Here is a 23,930-nt window from a genome sequence, read left to right as displayed (position 1 = left end):
TATAAAATTCATTGAATTTCAGTCTACTACAATCCGGCTATCGGCCATTGAACAACTTCTATTTTACTCCATTCTCTTCAATTTTGCGAATTAAAAAATTTGTGTTACGCTTGACCGCAGCAATTTGCAGAGAAATTCCGTTGCGACATTTGAAAACCCCAAAGAACTTTCGCTCTTCATTTTTTTATCACAAAACCACACCTCAAAATTAAGCAAAAAACATGGGCGAGTTTTAAATAATTTTCGGGCCAAAATCTCCAAATTCTCAGTGTCAAATAAACTCTGAATAATTTCCAAAATGAACAGAAATGGTGAATATGCATAAATAACGTATTAATTTGGATTCACTCTCACCTTTTCAGCAAATATAAATGAAGATCTTGGATTATTCTCAGGTTGGTTTCAATGTCACGCGAACGTCCCCCCAATCACCTCTACCTTTCAAAACGATCAAGTCCAAGGGGATCAGAGTAACTTTTTCCAAAACCAACAGCAAATACCGCAATCCTGTAATCCAACTTACCAGCCACCATCATTTGGTATCATGACGGGAACCCAATCAAGTATGTCTTTCTACGAGTTGACGAAGAAGCAATTAATACAATAACAAACAATCCCCAATTTCTAATCAGATTGCCCCCAACCGCAGCCGCAATGTCATTCAGATGCCTTCCCAAATCCCCAAAGATCCAACCTCCTCACCTCAAATTACCAACAGCCAAATCAAGATCATTGCATCTCTCAATCCCCTGAAAAGCCGCTAAAGCTCGCCCCCGGACTTCTCGAGCAGATCAAAGCCATCCTAACACCCTCATCTGGGCCAATATTTATCCTTCCTACGAGTTGTTCAACTCCTCCATCTCCTCAGCCCTCTTGTCTGGAATGTCATGGAATGAGACTTCCCTGCGGACAATCGCAGCTTTTTCAACCAGCTGCCTACTACCCATGCCCCATGCCGATGCCGATGCCAATTTTCAATCCATTTATGCTTCAAAATAGCCCTCAAAAGCCATCAGCTGAGCCTCTCCGTTGCTCCTGCTGCTTCCACACCTCACCTGATCCCACCAAGGCTATTGCTCATCAAATTCAACCCTCGATTCAACCTGACCAGCATTTCTGCAGTGAGACCGATGACGAGACGATCTGCTCAAAACGCAACTGTCCATCAGCAATTAATTTACAAGCACTAGCAGCACAGCTGTTAGCTGTGCCTGGAGTCATCTCTTGTGCAGCCACCAGGATGATTCTAAGAAGGATCCCAGGGTCAAATGTTACCAATCCTATTGAGGAGATCATGCAGAGGAGTCAGAACGCTCTGAATAATCTAGCCCAAGAACAATTGTCAGCTGAGTCTCGAAATGCTCAACAAGTTGGTGCTTTGATAAATCTCCACATGACTGCCAATCCACCAACGAATATCGTCCACATTCTGACAACGACTCAATTAAAAGTGAATGTTTTAAAAGGTCATGTCGATAGTTTAATAAGTCGTCAAGTGAGTGGCCAAGAAATGGGTGCTGAAGGCAGTAAACAATTCGATGTAATGATCCTGGGCATGAAGTCTGATGAGGAACTACGTCAGCTGCTGATAACTCTGAGACAGAAGGAATGCGATGAGAGGGTAAATTTGAGTTTCGCTCCTTATCGCTCACAGCGGATAATTGCTGAAACTCGATTGAGGAATGTTGAGAGTAAAATACGTCAAGTTGAGAAGGTAATGGAGAATCGTCGGTTTACAATGATACCTCGTGACAATAGACATGTAGATCTCGATGGTAGTGGTGGATGGCACGCGTATCCTGGTAGTCTGTCGGCTGCTAGTCCCTTCGGACGTGAAACCACAATGCAACCACAGACGTACGACTCCCCGGATCCCTTTCACATCGAAGTTCGTAGCCCGAGGAGACTGAATCTCAAACCGCACGTTGGTAGCCCAGAAACCACGTACGAACGTGAATTGGAACAGTCTAAGGAGATAACTTTTCGGTAGAAATTATTGGTATTGTCAGAATAAATTGGATACCTCGAGGTTGGAGGATTACAGAGAGTGAGGGTGAACCAGCGTTTCTTTTCATTTTCCCATTACTTCAATTTGTATTTACTCAAATTTCACCTATATGTTCCCAATCAACACATACATGCAATACATGCAATAAATATGGGCAAAAACTCTCTGTAGAACACCTCTTGCATTTTTTTCAAATGTTTAAATAAAAATAATGTGGATTTAATTAGGCTCATGGCATTGAAAAAAGGAAAAGTCGTTTGAAAATCGTGATAATTCTTTGTTTGGATTTCTATAGAAAACCAGATAATGGCCATCAAAGCAATTATCAGAGACTTCTAAATCCTGCAGAAATGGCGAAAGTGAAAAAAGAAATTGGAGATACTCAAGATATTGGGGATGATCGTACAATACCATTTGTTATGACCTTATCAGAGAACCCCGTTCAAAATCCTGAAAAAGACCTAGACGATGAAGAAAATGAAATATCTCTTTGTACAGCTCCTAACGAGAAACCGAGTGCAGGTAAATCTTATAAAACAGTGGATAAATTCATACGGAGGGTGAAGATGAAGATGTTGGCACGATTTTCGACCGTAAGATACGTATAATTTTCTTTCGCTTCTTTCCTACTTAGGAAATCCGTATGCCAGTGAAAAGGATGAAGAAACCGAGAATCGTATTACGGCGGAAAAAAAGTGAATCTAACATGATGTTGATCCAGACGGAATATTTTCCGTGGAAATGGATATGAAAAGACCATTGATGGAGAACTCCTGAGATCCTCTATAAAACGAAAAAAATCCGAGAGCGCAGATATTAAAACGAGTGGAAAAAAATGAAAAGGAGGATTTCAACGATATCAAAGAATTACTCAGAAAATTATAATCGATAGGAAAGGCTCGAATGGAGTCACGAGAACATGAGAGTTTCATCCAGGTCGCGAATAATTGGAAATTTAATTATTATCTTAGTAAGCAAATGAGATAAATATTCATTTTAATACTCAAATAGCCTCAGTATGACAAATGGATTATCAAACCGGCAAAAGTCTAGTTTCCCAGGGCATCACATATTTTTTTATTTCTGATTTGACTTAAATTAAAAATATGAAATTAATGAAAGTTTATCAATCAAATATATCCGAGAATTTTCCATTACTGTTAGAATAACCGAAACGTTTCAACTCTAGGGAATCGATGCAATTCATTGATGCCCTTTGATGTGTGCCTCTAGAGTTGGATTGATTGAGAGAATTCCAAGTCTTTGAAGTTCGGGGAATTTCGAGCTAAGGCCATTAAAATTGATATCAATAAATCCAGAGCAAGAGAAATCATTTGGAGGAGAAATAAAATCAAACGATATGACGAAATACTGGAGACTTTGATGTGTGGAAAAATAGGAAAATGATCCAAGTGTATTAATTTCTGAGCCAAACGATTTCAATTAAATCGGATTAATTAAATAAAATTATTTCCTTGTGATTTTCTGACATGTGGGGAGGTATAGTCTCTTTATTTTTTCAGTTTATTGGAAGTTTATTCCACCAGTTTCGTCCACTTTTCATCTGATCTAAGAAGTAACAATGATTTTATGAACCAATGAACCTAATAACGAAACGTGACCTCAAATTTACGATTATAGTTGGGGAGCTAAGAAACTTCATCAGGAAATGGAATACGAGGAGCAAATTTTCACTCACCGAGGGAAGTAATGAAATTGTGGGAGGCGACGAGCTGACAGCCGCAATAAAACATCAATTTATTTGCACCAGTTGGCAATTACAAAGTCTTTTATATTGCACCTCTTTATAGATCACTCAACGCTGAATATTAAAGTAGTTTCATTTTTATTCTCTATTAGAATGAATTCAGTTTCCGATGTCAACGATTATGAAGATTGTGAAAAATTTAACTTCATCGTTTATGAGCGTTTTCCATCGTAAAAGAATTACCAATGAACCACACGAGGATAGAAGTAGATAGAAGCACAGAAAATCACTAATTAAACCAATTATTCTTTTAACCTAGGTAAATGAAACGGTGCAGTAAATGAAAACTTGTTATTGCTTCAATTCAATTATATATTTGCGTATTCGATTTTAATATATATTAAATTTCTTAAGATCTAATGAATTCAAGATTACAAGTGAAGATGGAAACGGAAATTTTATCTTTCATCACTACGTTTTAAAACAACGCAGTTGGGAACATGTTACTCGTCGCGCTTTGAGTACCAAAATAAATATCTTCTATCAATATATAAAAAATTTCAGACTCTGTGTTACGCTATTGAATTTCAAGTTCTCAAATAAAATTTTGTCAATAAATGATATCACTGACTTTATTAAATATATTTTCAATTATGCAGGGAAAGGAAAATGCTCGACGATTTTATAGAATTTTTCTTGATGAATATTATCATTTTCATTGGATAATCGATATTAAAGTATAAATTTACACGTTTATCTACGTCTAACTCTAATTCCAAACTGCAATGGCAACACAGAGTCACAGTTACTTTTTTTAAAATTTATTTAATTTGCTCAAAGTTCAGCAGAATGAAAGTTGAACAAATGATATCGTTGGCATAGTTAAGCATCTTGAATCATAGCTGCACAATGACCTTAATATTTCGACTCTGATCTACTAAAGAAATAAATGTTTTCGAGGATAGTTCACCCTGCAATCGAAAACTCAATGTAGTATTAAATATTTCTTATAGTGTCTTTGAGCTGGCAAATACCCAAAGTGATCTCACAACTATTTTTCACCTTCTTTCAATCATTTATTATTGCATAAAATGCATTATATGTAGGTTTAGAACTTTAAACGAGTATATGAACATTTGTTTTAAATCTCTAATCACTTGTTAACGTTTCTTTCTCCTCGGTCTACTGGAATTTCACTCATTCCGAATTTAAAATTATAGCTATGTACAAAATTATTTACATTTCAATTTACATTGTTGATAATCATGACAAATATCTCGTAATCGATGGGAGTTGTGTACCTTAGTCACTCCATATATTGAATTTTAATACCGCTTAATAATCTAACTACTGTATATCTTTGATAAAAAAAAAAGTATTAATATACAGTATTAATTTCTCTCTTCGTTTATACTTCATACTGATTTCAGCTGAAATAGCAGATCTACGTGGACTAATGGATGAAATTATGGAATTAACACGTACGACTTTTGAGCATGAACCTAAGCTACTTATCAATCTGTTTATTCTTTAAGTGAGAGTAATTACGATTGTTTCATGTGCATAGATTCGAAGGATTGTAGTTTGTGCTCCAGGAATCACCACTTTGTGAAAACAAGTTACTATGAAAACATATCCATGCAATAGACAGTAGAATCTACATAAACTCATAATTTTGAAACAGTCTTGTGTACTGATATAGTGTTTTGAATATTCCAAATTTTGCATCATAAAAATTTGTTAATTTAATACCGTGTTGTCATTCTTATTTCTATTATCTTCAAAAATTGTTGCCTCATGTTAATGAAAAATTTCGAACGATTGAGTGACCAGTCTTGTGGGGTTTTCATCAAATTTGGTGAAGTGCCACTTTCGAATACTCATTCTGATAAAAAAATATCTACGTGAACAAAGGCACAATCGACATAGGTAACGTGGTTGTTAAATATTACGAATGAATGAAAAGAGGAGTTAATGTGACGGACGATCCTCCAATTACCAGACTAAATTGATAATAAATACAAATAAAATCAACGAAATTTCACAGTCAATTTTCCCTCAGTTACTTGTAACGAACACGATAATCTAACCAATAGAGAGAGTCATATCTAAAGGATCTTCGATAGAAATTAATTGAATACTCTTTGGAAGATTTAGAATAGCTTAAAAATGAAGCCAGGATGATATTAAAATGAAAGAAGTCAAGTGTACCTCACATTTCTACTATATTATCATTGTATAATTATAGTTTTCATTCTATTCTTTATGCAATTGTCAATAAAAATTTAAATATTCTATCTATTGGTCAGGTCATCTCAGTAAAGCCTCGAGAGCTTCTGAATTTCGTAATATATTCTCCTCTTAATTCAACGTATTTCAGAGAACGAAGCGCTCGTATGTTGCTTTCTGCATAATAAAAAAAATCCACATGGTATAAGTAGCTTTGTTTAATTTGCATATTTGGTGTACTCAGCCTTCAGAAAAGCGAGTTTAACTTTAATATCGTGAAACGATGGTCTCTTCTCTGGTTGTAAATCCCAAGCCTGTTTCGAGCATAAAACCAAAGGATATATTATTATTAAATTGAATTTGTCTCTGTTACGTCGTTCAAGAGAAATATCTCAAGAAAATTCCCACCTGCTTCATTATATCATAAACTTCCGAGGGACATCCATCCGGTGGTTCCATTTTATATCCTTTCTCTACGCACTTAACGACATCTGCCAATGGCTAGAGATTAAATTTATTATTATTATTATTATTTCCCCATGGTCTGTTCTATAATAATGTTTATTTCAACGATACCGAAATGATGATACGTACTATTCTGGGGTAAGGTACTCGGCCGAAAGAATAAATTTCCCAGAGGAGAATTCCAAAGCTCCACATGTCGGATTTATTGGAAAATTTCTGCAATTATGAGAATCAGATTCAGGTAGTCATTAGTTAGTCTTAACGAATGGGGGATAGTAATTATTACATTTTGTTTTAAAGCCTCTGGTGCAGTCCACTTGATCGGAAGTTTACCTCCATCGAGCGAAAAATTTTCATCTCGCGCTAAACCAAAGTCTGACACTTTTGCTGAATTGTCTTCAGCTACAAGGACGTTTCTAGCAGCTAGATCTCGATGGACCACATGGCGGGACTCTAAATAGGCCATTCCAGCACATGTATCACTGCAATTATCAAAACAATGTGTAATACAGTGTCATATTTTGTTACAATCCTTTGAATCATCATCTCATACATCTACCACCAATGCAGTACCAAGGCAGACTTAAAATGAGGAAATTTTTTGGAAATCAGCAATTGAATGAGCGTTGAAGAAGAGTAAAAGTCGTCTTCGGTTGCATCACCAGTAAATAGCTTAATTAATTGAATTTTGAAAGCCGTTTCATTAGAGTCGAATAATTCAGCTCCATGACGGGTTTCAAAATGAATTAACCCAAAGACTTTCATACCTCCACCCTCTACATACTAAATTATGCTATGAACTTACTATGTAAAATTAATCTGATCCTTTTTGGTAACGTGCAATCTTCCCCTTGATCTCAAATAATCAACAAGCGATCCTTTGCTCATGTATTCAGTAACCAGGTACATATGTTGATTATTAAATACGAGACCAAGTAACTTAACGAGATTGTCATGTATGAGTGATGTCATTAAACTTGCTTCAGCGAGAAACCTTTGTGCTGCTTCACTATTATCCTTTAACATTTTAACAGCTACACGTTCGCCCCGATAAACCCCGAGTAAAACATCACCAAACTCTCCCTTGCCTATGCATTCACGTAACTCGAGCTCATGGGTCTGTATGACCCATCCAGCCTCGATAAAGGCTTTCGGATCGACGCAAAAATCCTGTTTGCCCTGTTTTGGCAGGGATTTAGTCAACTGTGTGCACAAACCGTCTGCATCTTGCTCGTAGTGTTCCACGAGTAAAGCAAGATTCTCAAAGAATTCTTCATCATCGATTGTTAATTGATTGTTTTTGTATTTAACTCGGTAGTGCTGGACTCTTCCCTGAAAACACACGCACAGCGTGTAATCACCTGGAAAATTTGTCGATTCTCTGACTAGAAAGAGACCGTCCTCTCGAGGTCGTAGAAGTCTTTCTGCTGTTTCTCTTGATATTTTTCCATGAAACCATGGCATAGCATTAAGTTTAACTTCATGTCTCGTATTAGCCGACAATACTGTCAAGTTACTCGAATTGGGTACGGCATTTGGTGTTAAAATAACTGGTGAAGTAACAGGACTCATGTGGGTTTGTACATTCTGCGATGTGACAGACGAATGAGTTGTCATGATCGGTAAAACTGGATGTGGCAACATATTGTTTGATCCAGTCAAGTTATTTGTAGGTATCGAGTGCATTGATTGAATCGACTGCAGCGACTGAATTGCGTTCTGAATTATAGAATGGGCCGTTACGTTCGATGATATTGTATGATGATTTTGGTTTCCATCAACCTTTCCCTGCCGAGTTGGCGCTGATACATTTGGGTAACCACCACTCGCATTGTGATAAGTTGGCATTACGGCAACTACCGGTATTCACCGATTCTTCAGGCCCACTCAAATAACCTGTTGAACAAAAACCATTCATCTAAGTCCTTCTTTCCACATCAATACCCATGTAAATAAATAAACTCTAATCCTCTCAACCGAGCTATAAAATTGAAAAAAAAAAAATATCATCTCTAAAGTTTAAACTGATCCCACGGATAAGCAGCCTTGAAGCTTCACCACGCAATGAATCTATCATGTTTGTTGAACTTTAATGTCACATAAACTAGAATTGCGATTCTCGCTGAAAATCTGTGGAACCAAAAAAGTTGAAATATGACATCAGGGACGTGATCCTCCGAGTAAACCAATATTTGGTCAAAAAAAAGTCCCTTCACCCTGTTCTCCATTAAAAAGCTCCATATTAGTGTAGGTGTTGGATATTCTATTCATTTGCGCTCATACAATTGAGGCGGTACTTGAGTACAGGAGTGTGCAGAGAATATGTAAATTCAATAGACAGTGAATAAACAGCTCCCATACATAAACCAATATATGACGCATAATGAGTGATCGTTCACCAAAGTAGTAAACAAAGTGGTTATTTCGAGTTTTCATTGTTTCCCGGGTATTGAATTGAAAAGAAACATCAGTGTGATTCGATGGTTCGTCGGAATTAACGTAAAGTACGTGAATTGTCATTTACGTTCTGATTATGAGAATGATAACATTTTGAAATTTAATTGAGTGTGATTTGATGACTCTCTTGCATGGTTTACTCCTGTTTATTCACTTAATTGTGCATCTTCTTGCAGCCGGTACTCAACAGGTGCATCGAAGCGTTCATATCTGCTGGTTAATATCACCAGTCAGTGCGAATGTACAGTAATAACGACATCCCCAACAAACTTATTCTCTACTTTGGAATTCAGTACGAATCCTTGGCTTTGAGGCATCACCATTTCCTTAGTAACGCGTGTGAGTTAATGCAGACGTCTGAAGGAGGCAATTATTCTAGTTGAGTGTGAATCTGTTGCACGGGAAAATATTGAATTATTCACGCGACAGCTTATCCTTCGAGTGCGGAGTAGTGCGTTATATCACGAAAAAGAACAATTGTATGAGTGATATATGAATATTAGGTGGACCTGGCATATACTTCTCGTGATTTTATTTTATATTAATGATAAGTTTTTTTTTTCATTAGTTTCTTCTGCGGCAATTCTTCATTTTAAAACTCGTAATGAAAATGAAAGGTCAACGTTCAAGTTTCAATGTCTAATATTAAATTTGAGATACCGACTCGGCGCGTTTTACCACTTCACTATTGATCCCGCTAGAGACTTTTTAAACTATAAAAAACTTGAGTATCCAGAACAGTTGCTATCCGCGAAGGAAGACTCTGTAAGAAAAGAATTATTTCCTTAAACCAGATTTCTTACGGTCATGGTAATTTCCTGAAGAACGGCTTCAGCACTCATAAGGAATTTTTAATGAATTCAAAACCATATGTGCGTGCACATAAAAATGTAATTACGAATTACGTTCAAAAAACAGTATTTTATACTTTTGAACATGTATTTTACGATTTATGTCGAAGCGTAAGTTACGACTGCACAATTGTTAATTGAATTTATAATCGTCGTAAATTACCATTAGATCAACGTAATTGTAATTTACGACTATTTACAACGTAATTTAGGTTTTATTTAAAATTACTCAATGATTGACGCTTTTATATTTTTCTAAAGAAAAAGTTGGAGTTGAATAAGTTTAAAAATTCTCCTGAGCAATGCAGATTTGAGACTTCATGGACATTGCATGTCTCATTATTTAGTTTCATAATGGAAAAGACACGCGATTTTTTAGCTTATTTATCGCAATCCAGCTCGTGTTTCCACATGAAAGTAAATTATTCGCTCACTAAGTTTTCTAAAATCAAGAACAATTCCAGATTAAAAATTTTCTAGTGGACATTTTTTTATTGAAATATTTTACTTCAGTGAAAAATTCCTCTGTATGTAGAAATTCATTTCGACTGCACACGATTTGATAAATCCTTGAAATTACAAGTGTAGATTTATATTTCAGATCATCCAATCGTATGATTTCACAATTACTACGGTAATTTATCGAATGAAAATGAGAGGAATAATTCGTCCACGAAAATCATAAAATTTTGAAAAATGTAAGGGCAAAAATATAACGACTTTCATGAATTATTGGATGAAATTTATAGGTGAGCTAGGAGCGAACGACTTCATGCGTTGGGACCCTATTGGCGTCGAATTTACGTGAGTTTCTGAAATTTACGACAAATGCCTCTTCACGATTCCTTGCTCGTTATATGTAATTGCGAGTTGAGATAATTAAAATCTTTGCCGTGCAAATGCGTCGCGTTTTGTGATGGAAAATTCAAGAAGATCATCTCAAATCCTTCAGTATCTCTTACTGAAGTCGACAGTAGTTTGAAAGATCATTGACTCACTCTCGGCATCCTTCACGTTCCAACAAGCCCTAATTTCAGTGTCGATTATCTCATAAGTCCTGTAATACAGCCAATTATAATTTAGTCGATAAATGAAGACCATTTAGTCCGAATTCACTGGCAAAATTGCCGAAAAAAAAAACGCAAACTCAAGATTCCCCCGCCCACCGACATTTAACCGAGACCTCTCATTCCTCCCAATTAATTATAATATAATATCAAGAGCAATAACATAAGCATTAATAATCTTTCTAGAAAAATATGTAGGAATGTGTAGCGAAAAATTCACACTACATTCATAAGTTGCGTTAGTCTTAACAGGACGTGTTACTGTACCGTGACCCTTAGCGTTCTCCACGTGACGACGTGGTGAAAAGCAATGCTTCTCCTTACCCTGCACTTTGGGCTCGAGCCTTTTACAAATAAATAATTCACTTTTTACCACGTCTCTTTTTTCGAGCGAGTTTGAATAATAGGAGTGAAAGCAACACGATCAGAGATGCATGCAAAAATGGATGAGTGCTCAACAATTTAAGCCAATGATGGACGCAGCAGTTACGGACCATCGACATCGAGAAAATTTTTTTTATGAAAAATTACTGGTAAATAAGAACACTTTAGTGGAATTCACTTTTACTTTTTCCTATTGAAAGGACATTGTCAGCGGTTTATCTGTGACAATTTGCAGTTCAGGAAATTATTACCGTTTTATGAGATTGGAATTCTTTCTTTACAAATTTAGGGCAGCTATGATATTTTCCTGCTGTAATGTTTTGAAGCGATAATATTTTAAGTTGTGGTATTTTGATAGGTAACCTATCGCTAGTAGGTTCAACGATCAGTGAAGCCTAACAAATATTTCCAACCAGCAGCATAAACTACCACTACGAGGTGTTCATAACCGATATGTTGAGAAGGGGTTATGTAGTAATAGATATGCTAGTGAAAACCTGGAATTACGGACAAAAGGCTGTATGTCAGTGTCGGAGAGTAATAATCGCAAAGTGTAGGTATTCCCCGCGTTTGAATATTGACCACAGCTCACAGCTCACAGTTCTTAATGGCAAAAAATATGAAGCCTCTAAAAATTATGCAAAATAAGATTGTAACAGTTTGAAACAATTAGCCATTATATATTTGTATAGATAACCCGTTAGAGTCGATACGTATGAATAAATAAAAAATTGAGATGTGGTAAAACGAAGTCAGATAACGTTTCGACCGAAAGAATAAAATTAATATTCATAGAAATACTGTCCTGAAACTTTCCAGACACTGTTTTAGTAATTCTTCAATTATTCTCTGAAATTACACCGAGGGAAATAATTTTCAGAAGTAATTCGCGAAGGTATTCACAGTTTTCATAATATTCCTTCGCCAATTTTGTTGTATGATGGAACTGTCAAGTTTTGCTGGCTAAAGGAGTTTCTCTGCAAAACTTGAGGCACAGCTAGAGCTACAGCTTTTCCAGAGAAAGCCGAGAGAAATATTGATATTACGTTCGCCCGAGTGAGTCTCTGAGACAACTTTTCACTCATAGCTCTTACATATCATAAATTATGGAAAATGAATATTCTCCTAGTCCCCATTGGATGTCTTCTCCGTTGAAGTATTTGTTAAAGTATTATGCAATTCAATTCTCCGGAAAAAAATTCAATGTATCTTTATTTCAACGATAACTTTACCTAGTTTCACGAGTCACAGTCCATCCTCCTTTTTAATTTTCGTTTTTCTGAAATGAGGAGAGAATAGACAAAACATTAGTGCGAGCAAATATCTCGAAATCTTAATTTTAATGGAATACGTATCAGCGGTTAGTATCTCCATTGAATTCTGCAGCCGTCATGAGCAAGCATTTCAATTATTTACATATTATCGTATCAATTGAAAAATTCTGTCTCCTGGAATTTATGACTGATTGCGAATGGTATTTGATTAATGGTCAAGAGACACGCACGTAATAAAAACTTTCACGAATATTCCAAGAAAATTATTGATTCCATACCAATTCTAAACTATTAATCATTCATTAATCAGTAATTCCACTGTGTGATGTTTTATTGTCATCAATTTTCACTTTGACTGAGTTGGAGTGAATTTATGACCTCTTTTTTTACTCGTTTTGAAATTTTTCACTTAAATGTCGTGAGAATTTTTCTCCGCCAATCGATTATTTGTCAATCAACGAGAATCCACGGGAAGCATAAATTTTAAATCATATAATGGAGATGTAGGATTTCTTTCTTACAATTAAACTGTCATGCCTTTATAAGGGATTGAAACACAATAATTGGAAGGATCGTAATGAGAGGAAATCGCCAACGACATATTATTGTGAGAATACTTTTCAAACTTTTTATCTCTGTTTTATTAGCGTCTCTTTCATGCCAGTGGAATGAAAAATAATTCGCATTCGAATTGACCTAAAAACTTAAAAACTCCCTCGACATCACTCAGAATGACGATGACGCTTGAGTCCCTCGAGACAGGAATTAATTACCGAAATGAGGTTGAAGCTTTGCTGTGAGAATATGTTCAAGCCCGGATGTTCTAGTCGAAATTATATGTCGTGTCTCAAACAACAATGTTCCTCAGCGTGTCAATACCAGTATGGTATAATTCTCCCGAATACAAGTCCATAAAAATAAATCCAGCAAAAAAATATTCAGGCACAAAGAATGATTGAATGATTTTATCATCACGAAAAATCTGAAATGGTTGATATCTTGAATAAGCTAAAAAGTAAAAGTCATCGATGTGCTATCGAAGATTTTTTTTCAATAGTCAATTAAGACCCCCTGAAACTTGATATATAATTTCATAAAGAACCCAACAATGCATTTGAAAAAATTATCTAGTTCTTGACTGTTTATTTTGTTTTCTAACCACGATATTGATACCTTAAACCCGTAATACTGGTACACCTCGTTGAACCCACAGTTATTGCATTACCGACACCATCTCATATTTGAAACCCCTTCTGTGCTCATGTTGTGTTCCCTTTCAGCCAAAATTACCGGTTTTTTGAATTTTCCGTTCCACTTACCCTTGAAAATGTAGAGAAAATCAAAAAAAGAAATCGGGCAAATACGTTTGAACCTTGAGGACAGCGAAAAAGGAATAAATGATCAACAACAAACATGAGAAAAACGATAAACGAAGTGGAGGGCGAAGAAGAAGTGGTTAGAGTGGAGAAGTCGATCCTCGAGGTATCTTTTCTCCAGTGGAATGCCGTTGATCCGACGACGTAACTTATGACCAGGGCTTTGGCATGCGTACGAGACAAGAAGGGATCCTTCACATGTAGACGAGCGCCTTTTCACATTCATACCATTCCCTCTACTCTCATTTCCATTTATCCATCTATTTTTACTCTACGAAAATTCCAGTACAAGTCAACTCCTGTTCAACACCACGATCCCTCGAGTGATTACCACTGATTAATTGATCCATGATCTCATTATGCGCGTCTCCGTGGGTGATGGCATTGAGTGTCAAACACTTTTCAATAAAAACATTGCATTTGCTACTCCCAGGGAAAATATCCATTTTTTTTTCTCTCCCAGTGCAATGTTACCTTATACGTACACCAGTAATTTAGAGAGAAAATGCATTCTGCTCCTTAGAATGATGATAATCACAATCCCCTCAAAACCCATTTAAATTCAAAAACAGATTTCTCTTGCAATCAAGATCGCTGGAAAGGTTAATGCCATGTTACACGGTAAAAATGAGAGTAAAATTGTTACAAGAAGAAACTCATATTTTTTTTCACATTTAATTTGATCAATTGGGGAGATATTAATCCTTCTGGTAATCATTATTATTTGATCTAGTGAGTTTAATGAAACAAATTGAGTGAAGAAATTTTTTTATGAAAACTAACTCCGTAGGTTCAAGGCAGCTGATAAAAGAAGGAGATTAACTTGGTCTTTAATCTGGCGGTTATTTTGCATTCAACTGACGAATACGTCGCGTTGTCGTGTCATAAAATTAACGCCTACCATTCGGGTCGAAAAAAAAAGAATTACAAAAAATGCAGGAATGACATAAAAATGTTATGGTTAAGGCAGTGGAACATAAATACCCCACCACGTAAGATACACTGAGATTTGGGGATCATCTGCCATTACAAATTTTTTCCAACTTGTCGACTTTTCCATTGACAATATTGCTCACTTGTCAAGAATAAATAGATAAGTATAAAATTACGTGAGGATATTGAATACTTAGTATAACGTTGGATTTTCACAGCGTACATTACTCAACCCAGCAAAATATAAAAATTCTTCACTCACCCATACGTGGATAACAAACTGGTAAAATCCGTGTATTCCAAAATAATAGAAATGCAATGGGATAAACACAAAACACTCAACAGGAAAATAAACACAAACAGTTACATATAATAGACTTTTCGTTAAAAAGCGAATGAGACACCAACACAACACGTCGGGGAAGAGAACGTCACACACTCACTGGGGGAATCTGTCGACCATTTTGCTACACAAGGCCGGGAAGCCTTTCATTACCGCCACTACCACTAAGGACGCGCTGTTCGGAATTTCAGGTGTTTACGGAGAAAATGCCAGTGTCTGCTCATACCATCTAGTGTTCACCAATCGAGGCAATATGCGCAGAAAAATTTTTCAGAGGTCATTCACGCAACGGATTTAATCGAGAATGGCAGCAGAAAACAGCAGAGACCAGAATAAAAACTTGAAAATGGATTCCCTGCAATAACCATGAAATCTCAATTTCACTGACAACTAAGAATACTCAATTTCGTTCTACAAAAAAAATCATACAGCTTTTAAAGAATCCGCCAAATGGATTCAATGTGGCAGCGCCAATCTGTGATGGCGACGAATCAGTTTCTTGAAGTTTTTACGAGAGACATTTGGCGCGAAGCCTCTGCCACAGGAGGATTTTGTGTATTCCTGAATTTTATCCACTTCATCCTTCTTTTTTCCGTCTAAAACACCCTCGAAGATAATTCAGGTAAACTGTCATTTTGTAAAGAGAACATACAAGAATATTTTTAAGGCTTGGAAAATGTTGAGAATTTTTCCTACCGAGGTTCTTATAATTTTGGGGTTGAGGTTAGACTAGGGTCGACCGTTGAACAATTTAGACGCCGGTGGATTCTTACAATGGTTAATTCAATTATTATATATTTGATCGATGACTATGGACATTCAACTGGGGGAAATAACGATTGAATGAAACGGTTATAATCACGAATTTTTCAAACATTTTTTTTGGATTATTTTTTTTAGAATGGATGAAGCAGTAGAAGCACGTCTCAAGGCATATGTGATCGACAGCAACGATGCACTCGAGTTCAAATTAGCTCGAAGCGAAGAAGACTTGGAGAATGAAGAGACATCCTTCTCCCCCGAGATGTCCCATCAGGTCTTCGGAGACAGTGAGACAATATTTGGATACAAGGATTTGAAGGTCAAGCTGTATTACTCAGCTGGATGGCTCGAGACATACCTCGGTATGACGTATTCTGAAAAACTACAGAAAGGTGTATACGAAGGGGTTGAGCCTGATGATGTCCTTGGCAAGATGACTGACAAATTGCCACCAAATGTTCACGATAATTTAGATTCTTTCGTCAAAACACTGGTCAAGGATGATAATTTCAGACCCGCTGGCGAATTGCTACACTCCTTTTCAGTTAACGGTGAGAACAGTTACTACAAGGTTGTTAAATTTTTGTCATTGAAAAAAGTTTTAATCCACTTTGAATTGATTCCTTCATCTGCAGAGACAGGATAAATCATAAAAATTTGATACGAATTAATTTATAACGTCCTTAATTAAATAATCGTATTAATGATTCAATTCATGATTTTCCACAGATAATGAACAAGTTCGTCATTTCGAAGTTTATAAAGCTGATATGAGTTGTAAAGACTTCAGGGAATATCACGATCGTCTCCAAACATTCATTCTCTGGTACATTGATGCTGCCAGTTTCATTGATGTTGATGACGACCAATGGCATTATTTCAACATGTAAGATAAATTTTAAATCCTCGTAATGTCAAAATAACAGAAACGAGAAATCATTCAATGCCGTCATTAAATAACATCTAATATTGTTCCAGGTACGAAAAATATGCATCAGCATCTGGAAACCCTCGATACGGGACAATAGGATTTGCCACAGTGTACCAATACTACGCATATCCCCATCACACTAGACCTCGAATAGCACAAGTGTTGATTCTGCCCCCATTCCAGAAAATGGGCCTCTGTGCTCACTTGCTGAAGGCTATTTATCGTCAGTACATCGGAAGAAACGAAGTTAAAGACATCACAGTGGAGGATCCAGCAGTCTCTTTCCAACGAGTGCGTGACTACGTGGATGCCATGAACTGCATGACACTTCCAAGTTTCAGCCGAGACCTCTTGATGCACAACTTCAACAAGGAGATGGCGAATGAAGCCAGAGAGAAATTCAAGATCAACAAAAGACAGGCGAGACGAATTTACGAGATTCTCAGGCTGAAGATGACGGATTTGACAAATGAGCAGGAGTATAGGGAGTATAGGCTTGCTGTCAAGAGACGTCTCAATATTCCATACAAAAGGGAACTCCATGATCTCAGAAAACTCGAGTCTGCACTCAGGAATTTGGATAAAAAGGGGAATGTCGCTATTCCACCGGCTGAGCAACGAATTCAGACACTTGAGAAAGAGTATCGAGCTCTTGAGGAGGACTACAAGAGAGTCATTCGACGAATCGAGGAGGAATCAGAGCAATGAAACGGAGGAACTAGCTTTCATTTTTTTTTAAATATAAGTTCTTGATATATTCGTACTAAATTTGAATCGTGAAACGATAAAATTCGATCAATTGACTTCAAAAATCTTTTCACTTCCTTTCCTTCCATTTTTTGAGGCTTTATCTTTTTAATCGAAGATTCTAGAGATAAATTACTCTTGATTGAGGAAATTGGATATGATTGAGAGATGTTAGGGATTCATTATTACGTTTGACAACTCTTTTGGTGGATCATTTAAGATCGATATTTTTTCTTCATGCTCGTTACGATTTTCTGGAAAAATTGTAACGAGCGGTATTCCTTTTTTTTATTTTATTACATTTTCTTACTTTTTCTTTATGTTTGGAGTTGAGTTTGAATGCTGCGTGTACTGCGAATAATCGTTATTGTACAGCAATTAATAAAGATCACTGTTTTTGCATGTATCTCCCGTTCTTCACTCATTATTCATAAATTTGGTGATAAGAGACGAATTATCGATATTATATAATTTAAAAAACATTACATAGTTTAAAAGAAACTATAGGTCGCACGTTTACTTTGGCCTTTTTTGAATTTGTAATATTGTATATCATTAATCACCACCCAAACGAAGTTTGAGAATAAAAAATAGATAATTTGCTTTTTAATCAATAAAGTAAAGAATCTGAAACTCGTCATAAATTTTGATACACGAAAAATGAGAACACTAAATCGTCTGCGTAAAAAGAGCAAATGAGTAAATTCACGTCTCAGGTAAACTCGAGAAAAATAATAAATATTAAAATGGTGAGTAATATGATTGATGGTAAAATGCACGTTAAATGTAGAGGGACCCATCTGCAGGTCCTAAATATCGCATGGAGATCAGCATTACGTCGATTAATGTCCACACCCCTAGGCCACCGAAGCTGAAGAGTTTTCCAATCCCCTCTTGCCAGTGACCCAAATAAAATCTGAAATTCAAACAGAATAATAACGAATTATCCTCAGTTATTCCATTAATTAGATATAATATCAAATAATCAATGGAAATTGGTATTCACTTTGAAAACTTCCCAAAATTCGATTGAATAAAAAATTTACCTATCAGCTCCAAAGCCCCCAAGTGTAATACTCAAAATGAGAGCGGTGGACCATCGATACCCCCCCGTCCAATTGCACTTTAAATTCTTCATGAATTTTCTCTTTCCCAGACATATTATATCGCTATTAACTGTACAGTTTGTCCTGAAACAGTAGAAAATTAATATTCAGAATTACGAGCAACAAAAAAGGCTTACTTATAATATTGTGGAGGTGATGCCACAGAGCTACAACTACTCTTCTGTTGACAGTGATGTTCCCAGTGGCCAGTCTGATAACAGTATCGGCAGATATACTGTTTCGAAAATGTTCTCTCTCCCTGAAATAAATGAGGTCAAATATTCTCATCTTTTTACTCTTAGAATTAAATTGCAAGAGGAAATTTTGAAGAAAAATTATGCCCACTTAAATTGTTTACATACCACACAGTCGATAGGCTCTGGAGCAGTGCAATTGGCAGTATAAGTCGTTCCATAAACGCAATTTGTCGTCATATCGCATTTTAAGCAGTCACCACTCAAGTCTGTGCACATTTCTCCAACAGGGCACATTCCATACAATTCGTCCTGCCGGTAAATAAAACAACCAGCTTTCAATAATTTTTTTATCAACAATAAATAATAACTTTTATATTTAAACGATTCCGAGGATTTTGTGTGAAACCAAATTGATAAGAATTGAAAGTATTGAAACAATCGAACATTTTAGACAACAATTACCTTTCTGTTACTGTTATTGTAGGTGAAATTATTATGGGCATAATTCATCAATTCGTCTAGAAGAAAGAATAATTAATCAATCAGCATAATTGCCACATGGATATCTCAATGACAGACTAAGAGTGCCAAAAAAATTTAATTCACGCAAATAATGTGCAAAACATTGAAATTTCATTTCTACTTGAATTAAATTCTTTGGCACTTACGTCCAAATTGTCATCATCGCTCTCACCATAACCGATGTGAGCATCATTGACAGCACTTGATATGAGTGACAGGATAATAAAGATCACATTCTTCACATTAATCTTCACGATGTTCATTACGACAGTGAATCCCACAACTCAACAGTAAAAAATATTCTTGCCAACCTCCAGGCTCACGAATGCTTACAAATATCTACATTCCCATCCCCCAGGAATTCCTAATTCTTCCCAGTGACAGCTGATTATTTTCCATTTACATACAAAATACCATTGCTTCCATGAATATTCGACAACTCGAGTACTCCATCACTCTCAACTCTCAATTAATTTTCATTCGAGAATACGAAAAAAACTCGAGTAAAGATAAAAAACAAATGGAACAGAATTCTCCGGGAATTGCAGAAACCAATGGTCACGGGAAATAAATGATTTTTAGCGCAATCAGTCGATGAAATACTGTTTTGGAATGGATGAAGCACTGCACCACAATTTCTGACTGAAGAAAATCATTTCCGTCGAATCAGCTGACTTCCGGGACTGATATTCTCGGAAACGTTAGTATACCGAATTCATTCCCCTCATTAGCACCAGTGACAGTACACGTTTCCCATTTTATCTCACGTAAACAATCGAGAAAAACAAATTGCAGTCCCCTCATTATCGAATATCCATGAAGCAGAGGTAATATGCACATCAGTGAGTCCTCGTGTCATTCAACTCACTTCAGGTACTTTTTTTCATTCTCCCTATTTTCTTTTTTTTTTGAGGTTGAGCACGCTTTTACAGCGACGCACTTGCTCCAGGCACTTTGTGAAATAATCGTTGAAGGATTTCTTTGGATTTTTTTGGGACAAAAATCTTGAGCCCTCAGGGGGATCTTTTCGATTCGCGGGAGAGGATCTGGGGATTTTTAGGCCCTCGGGGATGGGGGAGAATGTGACCTTCCGCAACAAGTTAAATATTCATGGACGATCTGGCATTGTGTGTCATCAGGGACAGTTTAATTATTGTCTCAACATTTATTATTATTTTTAGTGAAGGTAGAACAGTAGTACGACATTTTGCGTAAATTGATACGCTCGGACCACCTTGACCTCTATTGCATTTTTCCAGTGACAGAAATTTTTTTTCATCGGGATAATTTTATTTAAATTTATCGTGATTGTGAATCCAACTGTTTCAGCAGCGGTACAAAATTGTATTTTATTTAATTACTCGACTCCTCCTCATCGACAAATTTATTACGAATATCGCTTGTCTTCGATAGGCTTGCCCCAAAACTACTGGAAATTCCTCGATCACCACGATGAACTCAAAAGAAAAACCCACAAAACCTCGTAATGAAATTGACCTGGACATGGACGAAGCCCCAAACGACAATCGTTCACCAGAGGGTCCTCGTAAGCCCCCAAAGATTCAAAACGGCGGTGATCAACACAAACTCAACAACAACCTGGGTGAGGACTCCCCAAGATGTTCTTCAAAGTCCCCAGGAATTTCCAATGGTTCTCCAGCTGAGACATCCTCTCGATTCAAACCCCTGACGAACGCCAATTTCTCCACGACCCACTCTTTGCCAAGTTCTACTTCCACATCTTCCGGAGGTCATCCCCACGACGACGTGGACATGAGGAACAACGTGGACTACGTGTGTGGCATAAACAAGTGCCCCCCAAAGGTTTCCTGCAGCTCTAGCTCGAGCCCAGAGGATTACGTGTCTGATGGTGTTCTGAATAATATCGGGGGCTGCATTGGCTCGACGAGTCAAGGCACCTGTGGGTTCCTCAGGCCCAATATCAATGGGAGCAGAGAGATACCTGGACCCAGTGGATTACAGCCTGGGTTACAACGAACACACAGAGAAAGACGAGACTCGAGCTCTGGAAACGAAGGGGACATGTCTGATGAGGATTACTGTATATACACGTACAAGGGGAATGACCAAGGCGATGAGCGTGATTACAGGGCACCTCCAGGTTTGGGAAGGGCACCTGATGCCCAGGAAGTCGCTGGTCTACCCCTCAGTGGACCCTCCAGCCCTGAGATGGACTTCCTTGAGATGGATTTTGATCCTGGACCATCCTGCGAACAAGACACTGGTGACAGTGATCTTGCTTCCATCAACGAGGACATCCAGAATATCGCTATGGATCACGCTGAGGATCACATCTTTTTGAATGACTTGAGTGGGGGCAAAGTAATCTCCAAAAACACTGGTGGAACTGAGACTCCCAGACAGGAGCCAAATGTTAGTTGCGAAGTCGAGAATGAGATGGATATGCCTTCGGGGAGTGGAACTCCTGGACCCCAGCCTTCAATCTCAGTTTCTGGAGTACGAAGGCTGAGTACACCAGGTGTTCAACGAAATCCTGGACTGCCCATCAGGGAATCCTATGGGTACCACAACACCAGTGGAGATTTAATATCGCCAGGTGAAAGCAGAGACGCTGACTCTGAATTGTGGGCTGATGCTGCAGCTGTTTCTTTGCCGGAAAACTCAGCCTTGAATTCTCGAAAGGTGAATCTTTCCTCGACGCTCTATCATCGAATGATGGCGAAGAAATTAATGCTCAATAAGCAGACAGCGTTTAATCAGAGTGGAGATTCAAATCTCGAGAGTGAATTGTATAATGAGCGACTCGATGGGCTTCTGCCAGTGGAAAAAGTCATGCTCTGGAGTGAACAGGAGGCAACTGTCAAACAAGTCACCCAGATTGCAACATCTGCATGTGGTGCAACTTCAGCTGTCAATGTTTTACTCGCCCTCGATGTGCCATTCTCCCTTGAGGTTTTAGTCAAGAGCATTGCAACTAGACAGCGTGAACCTGGCAGCCCTTTGCCAAGATATTTAGTCAGCAGATCACAGGCGGGTGCCACTCACAGAGACCTCATAAGGGGATTATCTCTCGCTACTAATGGAGCTGTGGTCTCCAAATTCTTTGCTTTCTATCCCGAGAGAGCAATATCACTCTCACATTGGTTACATTACTGGATTTCTAGGGGTAATTTTTTTTTGAATTATCATACTCAAATTGATTGAAGCATTGAAAATTAAAATATTTGATTGACGTCAGGCGCAGCACCGATAGCTACACTGAATCTCCAAAATTATGGAACTGGAACAAAGATTCCAGATGCTTGGCATCATCAAATGATCTTTGGGGTTAGTCAGGCTGGCATTTATTTCACCAATCCTCTAGAATGTCTCCCTGAGCAGGTACTTAACTCGAAATGATGGAGGAGATTATCATTTTTTTAAGTATTTTTATTTAAATGAAATTGCTATTCTCGTTTAGATTGTGTGGCATCAGTTGATGAGCCCCAGTGTCCTGTTGATTCGTCGAGCAGACGTTTTAGCACACTGGAACCCCACAACTGACTTGGCAAAACTTGCTCAAATGGACCATCGCTGGCGGAGGCTCAATGTCCTTGGTAATTATCATTGTTTCTTCAATTGAATTAAACTGAATAAATATTGCAGATCTCAGATTATTGGGATCAATAAATGCACGATTGGAATTTTTATCGGATGAGCAGGTCAGGTGGTGAATATGATACGCGAATCGATGGACCAGAAACGTCCACCAAGATTTCGTACCGCTGATCCAACGCACATTCGTATCCCAGCATCTTACAGCGCAGGAATAACTCTAGTAATGCGCTCTGAAGCTCCTGCGGCCGAGGAACTACTCAATGCCGAGCAGCTTCCTCTACTCTAGTCCAAACTAATTGCAGAGATTATTTCAATCGTAATGAAGTGACAAGTGAGAGAAGCTAATGACTGGAAAATGATCGTTAATGACGCACACATTGTTGCCAGTCAGTGATGCTTATTCACCTCGAATTGGGATAATTATTGTTAATAACTTTGAAATTGTGGAGTCGAGTGGTGGAACAGAAATTCCAATTTTGAGAAATATTTCTGAAGTTAAATTCCTATTTAAGTCGTGTCCTATTCCACCATTCTACAACTGTACGGAAATCTGACATGAATGAATTAGAATTTAGAAGTTACCAGCGATCTAGGGCCTGATCCACCTGATTACTTTGCAGAGACATACATTTTATAACTGAAATTTTCATAGCGTACTATTTATCACCTCAGACTCTTCAACGAAATGCTGAATGGACGAAGAACGTAGATATCAATTTCCTGTCAGCACAGAAGTAACATGAAATGTGTTCAGGTTAAATATCTTGCAATTTTGTGTTTTAGTTTTGTTATTAATCTGCAGCCAATGAGTATTACTTTGATATTACTGTATATATCTTATTAATTGTAATAAATTGACCTGCAGTTAAGCCTGAAGATAGAATAAATAATGCATAATTTTTTTTTCCATCGAATGAGATAATGCGATGACTCAGTGTTTTTTCGTTTTTAAGGAATAAAGAGACAATCCTGAATTTCAATTGAATAAAAT

The 23,930-nt window shown here is 37.2% G+C and overlaps 5 protein-coding genes across 16 annotated transcripts; 3 read left to right on the top strand and 2 right to left on the bottom strand.

Moving 5' to 3' along the window:
* The first annotated feature begins 208 nt into the window (after positions 1 to 208).
* LOC105268970 (uncharacterized) lies at positions 209 to 3,734 on the top strand. 8 transcript variants are annotated; one of them, XM_011308910.1, is made up of 8 exons: positions 209 to 311; positions 396 to 563; positions 633 to 1,986; positions 2,304 to 2,530; positions 2,643 to 2,978; positions 3,198 to 3,422; positions 3,532 to 3,584; positions 3,650 to 3,727. In XM_011308910.1, exons 1-5 carry the CDS (start codon positions 299 to 301, stop codon positions 2,705 to 2,707), a joined length of 1,827 nt encoding a protein of 608 aa, XP_011307212.1. In that variant the 5' UTR covers positions 209 to 298; the 3' UTR covers positions 2,708 to 2,978; positions 3,198 to 3,422; positions 3,532 to 3,584; positions 3,650 to 3,727. The 8 variants fall into 8 exon arrangements, with proteins under 8 accessions (XP_011307212.1, XP_011307214.1, XP_011307211.1 ...); XM_011308912.1 differs by lacking the exon at positions 3,198 to 3,422; XM_011308909.1 differs by lacking the exons at positions 3,198 to 3,422; positions 3,532 to 3,584 and having other exon boundaries at positions 3,650 to 3,734.
* Positions 3,735 to 3,749: 15 nt separating this feature from the next.
* LOC105268969 (C-terminal Src kinase) lies at positions 3,750 to 15,259 on the bottom strand. Of its 2 annotated transcripts, XM_011308906.1 has the most exons (7): positions 15,015 to 15,259; positions 12,402 to 12,448; positions 7,216 to 8,306; positions 6,697 to 6,892; positions 6,540 to 6,626; positions 6,354 to 6,446; positions 3,750 to 6,259 (listed from the first exon to the last, which is right to left on the bottom strand). In XM_011308906.1, the coding sequence occupies exons 3-7, from the start codon at positions 8,256 to 8,258 to the stop codon at positions 6,164 to 6,166; spliced, it is 1,515 nt and encodes a 504-aa protein (XP_011307208.1). In that variant the 5' UTR covers positions 8,259 to 8,306; positions 12,402 to 12,448; positions 15,015 to 15,259; the 3' UTR covers positions 3,750 to 6,163. The 2 variants fall into 2 exon arrangements, with proteins under 2 accessions (XP_011307208.1, XP_011307209.1); XM_011308907.1 differs by lacking the exon at positions 12,402 to 12,448.
* Positions 15,260 to 15,590: 331 nt separating this feature from the next.
* Positions 15,591 to 17,941, top strand: Hat1 (histone acetyltransferase 1). The gene is made up of 4 exons (XM_011308903.1): positions 15,591 to 15,717; positions 15,996 to 16,408; positions 16,587 to 16,743; positions 16,836 to 17,941. Exons 2-4 carry the CDS (start codon positions 15,997 to 15,999, stop codon positions 17,494 to 17,496), a joined length of 1,230 nt encoding a protein of 409 aa, XP_011307205.1. The 5' UTR covers positions 15,591 to 15,717; position 15,996; the 3' UTR covers positions 17,497 to 17,941.
* On the bottom strand, positions 17,635 to 20,003 carry amx (almondex). Of its 2 annotated transcripts, none has more exons than XM_011308904.1 (6): positions 19,533 to 20,003; positions 19,301 to 19,356; positions 19,004 to 19,147; positions 18,779 to 18,900; positions 18,582 to 18,725; positions 17,635 to 18,451 (listed from the first exon to the last, which is right to left on the bottom strand). In XM_011308904.1, exons 1-6 carry the CDS (start codon positions 19,621 to 19,623, stop codon positions 18,316 to 18,318), a joined length of 693 nt encoding a protein of 230 aa, XP_011307206.1. In that variant the 5' UTR covers positions 19,624 to 20,003; the 3' UTR covers positions 17,635 to 18,315. The 2 variants fall into 2 exon arrangements, with proteins under 2 accessions (XP_011307206.1, XP_011307207.1); XM_011308905.1 differs by having other exon boundaries at positions 19,507 to 19,589.
* A 127-nt stretch (positions 20,004 to 20,130) lies between these two features.
* Positions 20,131 to 23,842, top strand: LOC105268966 (uncharacterized). 3 transcript variants are annotated; one of them, XM_011308901.1, is made up of 6 exons: positions 20,253 to 20,546; positions 20,620 to 20,694; positions 20,774 to 22,508; positions 22,581 to 22,723; positions 22,803 to 22,938; positions 23,044 to 23,842. In XM_011308901.1, the coding sequence occupies exons 3-6, from the start codon at positions 20,813 to 20,815 to the stop codon at positions 23,223 to 23,225; spliced, it is 2,157 nt and encodes a 718-aa protein (XP_011307203.1). In that variant the 5' UTR covers positions 20,253 to 20,546; positions 20,620 to 20,694; positions 20,774 to 20,812; the 3' UTR covers positions 23,226 to 23,842. The 3 variants fall into 3 exon arrangements, with proteins under 3 accessions (XP_011307201.1, XP_011307203.1, XP_011307202.1); XM_011308899.1 differs by lacking the exons at positions 20,253 to 20,546; positions 20,620 to 20,694 and adding an exon at positions 20,131 to 20,233; XM_011308900.1 differs by having other exon boundaries at positions 20,253 to 20,694.
* The last annotated feature ends 88 nt before the right edge of the window (positions 23,843 to 23,930 follow it).

This window comes from Fopius arisanus, unplaced genomic scaffold (genome assembly GCF_000806365.1).
Source record: "Fopius arisanus strain USDA-PBARC FA_bdor unplaced genomic scaffold, ASM80636v1 scaffold00063, whole genome shotgun sequence".
NCBI classification, from domain to species: domain Eukaryota; kingdom Metazoa; phylum Arthropoda; class Insecta; order Hymenoptera; family Braconidae; genus Fopius; species Fopius arisanus.
Note: the sequence above shows the minus strand (reverse complement) of the source record. Positions and strands in the feature narration are given on the sequence as shown.

What these genes read in the sequence shown, in the direction of transcription:
- LOC105268970 (XM_011308909.1), top strand. An exon ending in CATGACGGGAACCCAATCAA is followed by an intron (nt 564 to 632) that starts GTATGTCTTTCT and finishes ATTTCTAATCAG; the next exon opens with ATTGCCCCCAACCGCAGCCG. An exon ending in TAACGAGAAACCGAGTGCAG is followed by an intron (nt 2,531 to 2,642) that starts GTAAATCTTATA and finishes TTTCCTACTTAG; the next exon opens with GAAATCCGTATGCCAGTGAA.
- LOC105268969 (XM_011308906.1), bottom strand. Translation starts at nt 8,258, where the DNA reads ATGCCAACTTATCACAATGCGAGTGGTGGTTACCCAAATGTATCAGCG. An exon ending in GATCAGATTAATTTTACATA is followed by an intron (nt 6,893 to 7,215) that starts GTAAGTTCATAG and finishes TGATAATTGCAG; the next exon opens with TGATACATGTGCTGGAATGG. An exon ending in CAGAGGCTTTAAAACAAAAT is followed by an intron (nt 6,627 to 6,696) that starts GTAATAATTACT and finishes TCATAATTGCAG; the next exon opens with AAATTTTCCAATAAATCCGA.
- Hat1 (XM_011308903.1), top strand. Translation starts at nt 15,997, where the DNA reads ATGGATGAAGCAGTAGAAGCACGTCTCAAGGCATATGTGATCGACAGC. An exon ending in ACACTCCTTTTCAGTTAACG is followed by an intron (nt 16,409 to 16,586) that starts GTGAGAACAGTT and finishes GATTTTCCACAG; the next exon opens with ATAATGAACAAGTTCGTCAT. An exon ending in CAATGGCATTATTTCAACAT is followed by an intron (nt 16,744 to 16,835) that starts GTAAGATAAATT and finishes ATATTGTTCCAG; the next exon opens with GTACGAAAAATATGCATCAG.
- amx (XM_011308904.1), bottom strand. Translation starts at nt 19,623, where the DNA reads ATGAACATCGTGAAGATTAATGTGAAGAATGTGATCTTTATTATCCTG. An exon ending in TCACCTCCACAATATTATAA is followed by an intron (nt 18,726 to 18,778) that starts GTAAGCCTTTTT and finishes CTACTGTTTCAG; the next exon opens with GACAAACTGTACAGTTAATA. An exon ending in GGGGGCTTTGGAGCTGATAG is followed by an intron (nt 18,452 to 18,581) that starts GTAAATTTTTTA and finishes TTTGAATTTCAG; the next exon opens with ATTTTATTTGGGTCACTGGC.
- LOC105268966 (XM_011308899.1), top strand. Translation starts at nt 20,813, where the DNA reads ATGAACTCAAAAGAAAAACCCACAAAACCTCGTAATGAAATTGACCTG. An exon ending in TAGAATGTCTCCCTGAGCAG is followed by an intron (nt 22,724 to 22,802) that starts GTACTTAACTCG and finishes ATTCTCGTTTAG; the next exon opens with ATTGTGTGGCATCAGTTGAT. An exon ending in GCGGAGGCTCAATGTCCTTG is followed by an intron (nt 22,939 to 23,043) that starts GTAATTATCATT and finishes TCGGATGAGCAG; the next exon opens with GTCAGGTGGTGAATATGATA.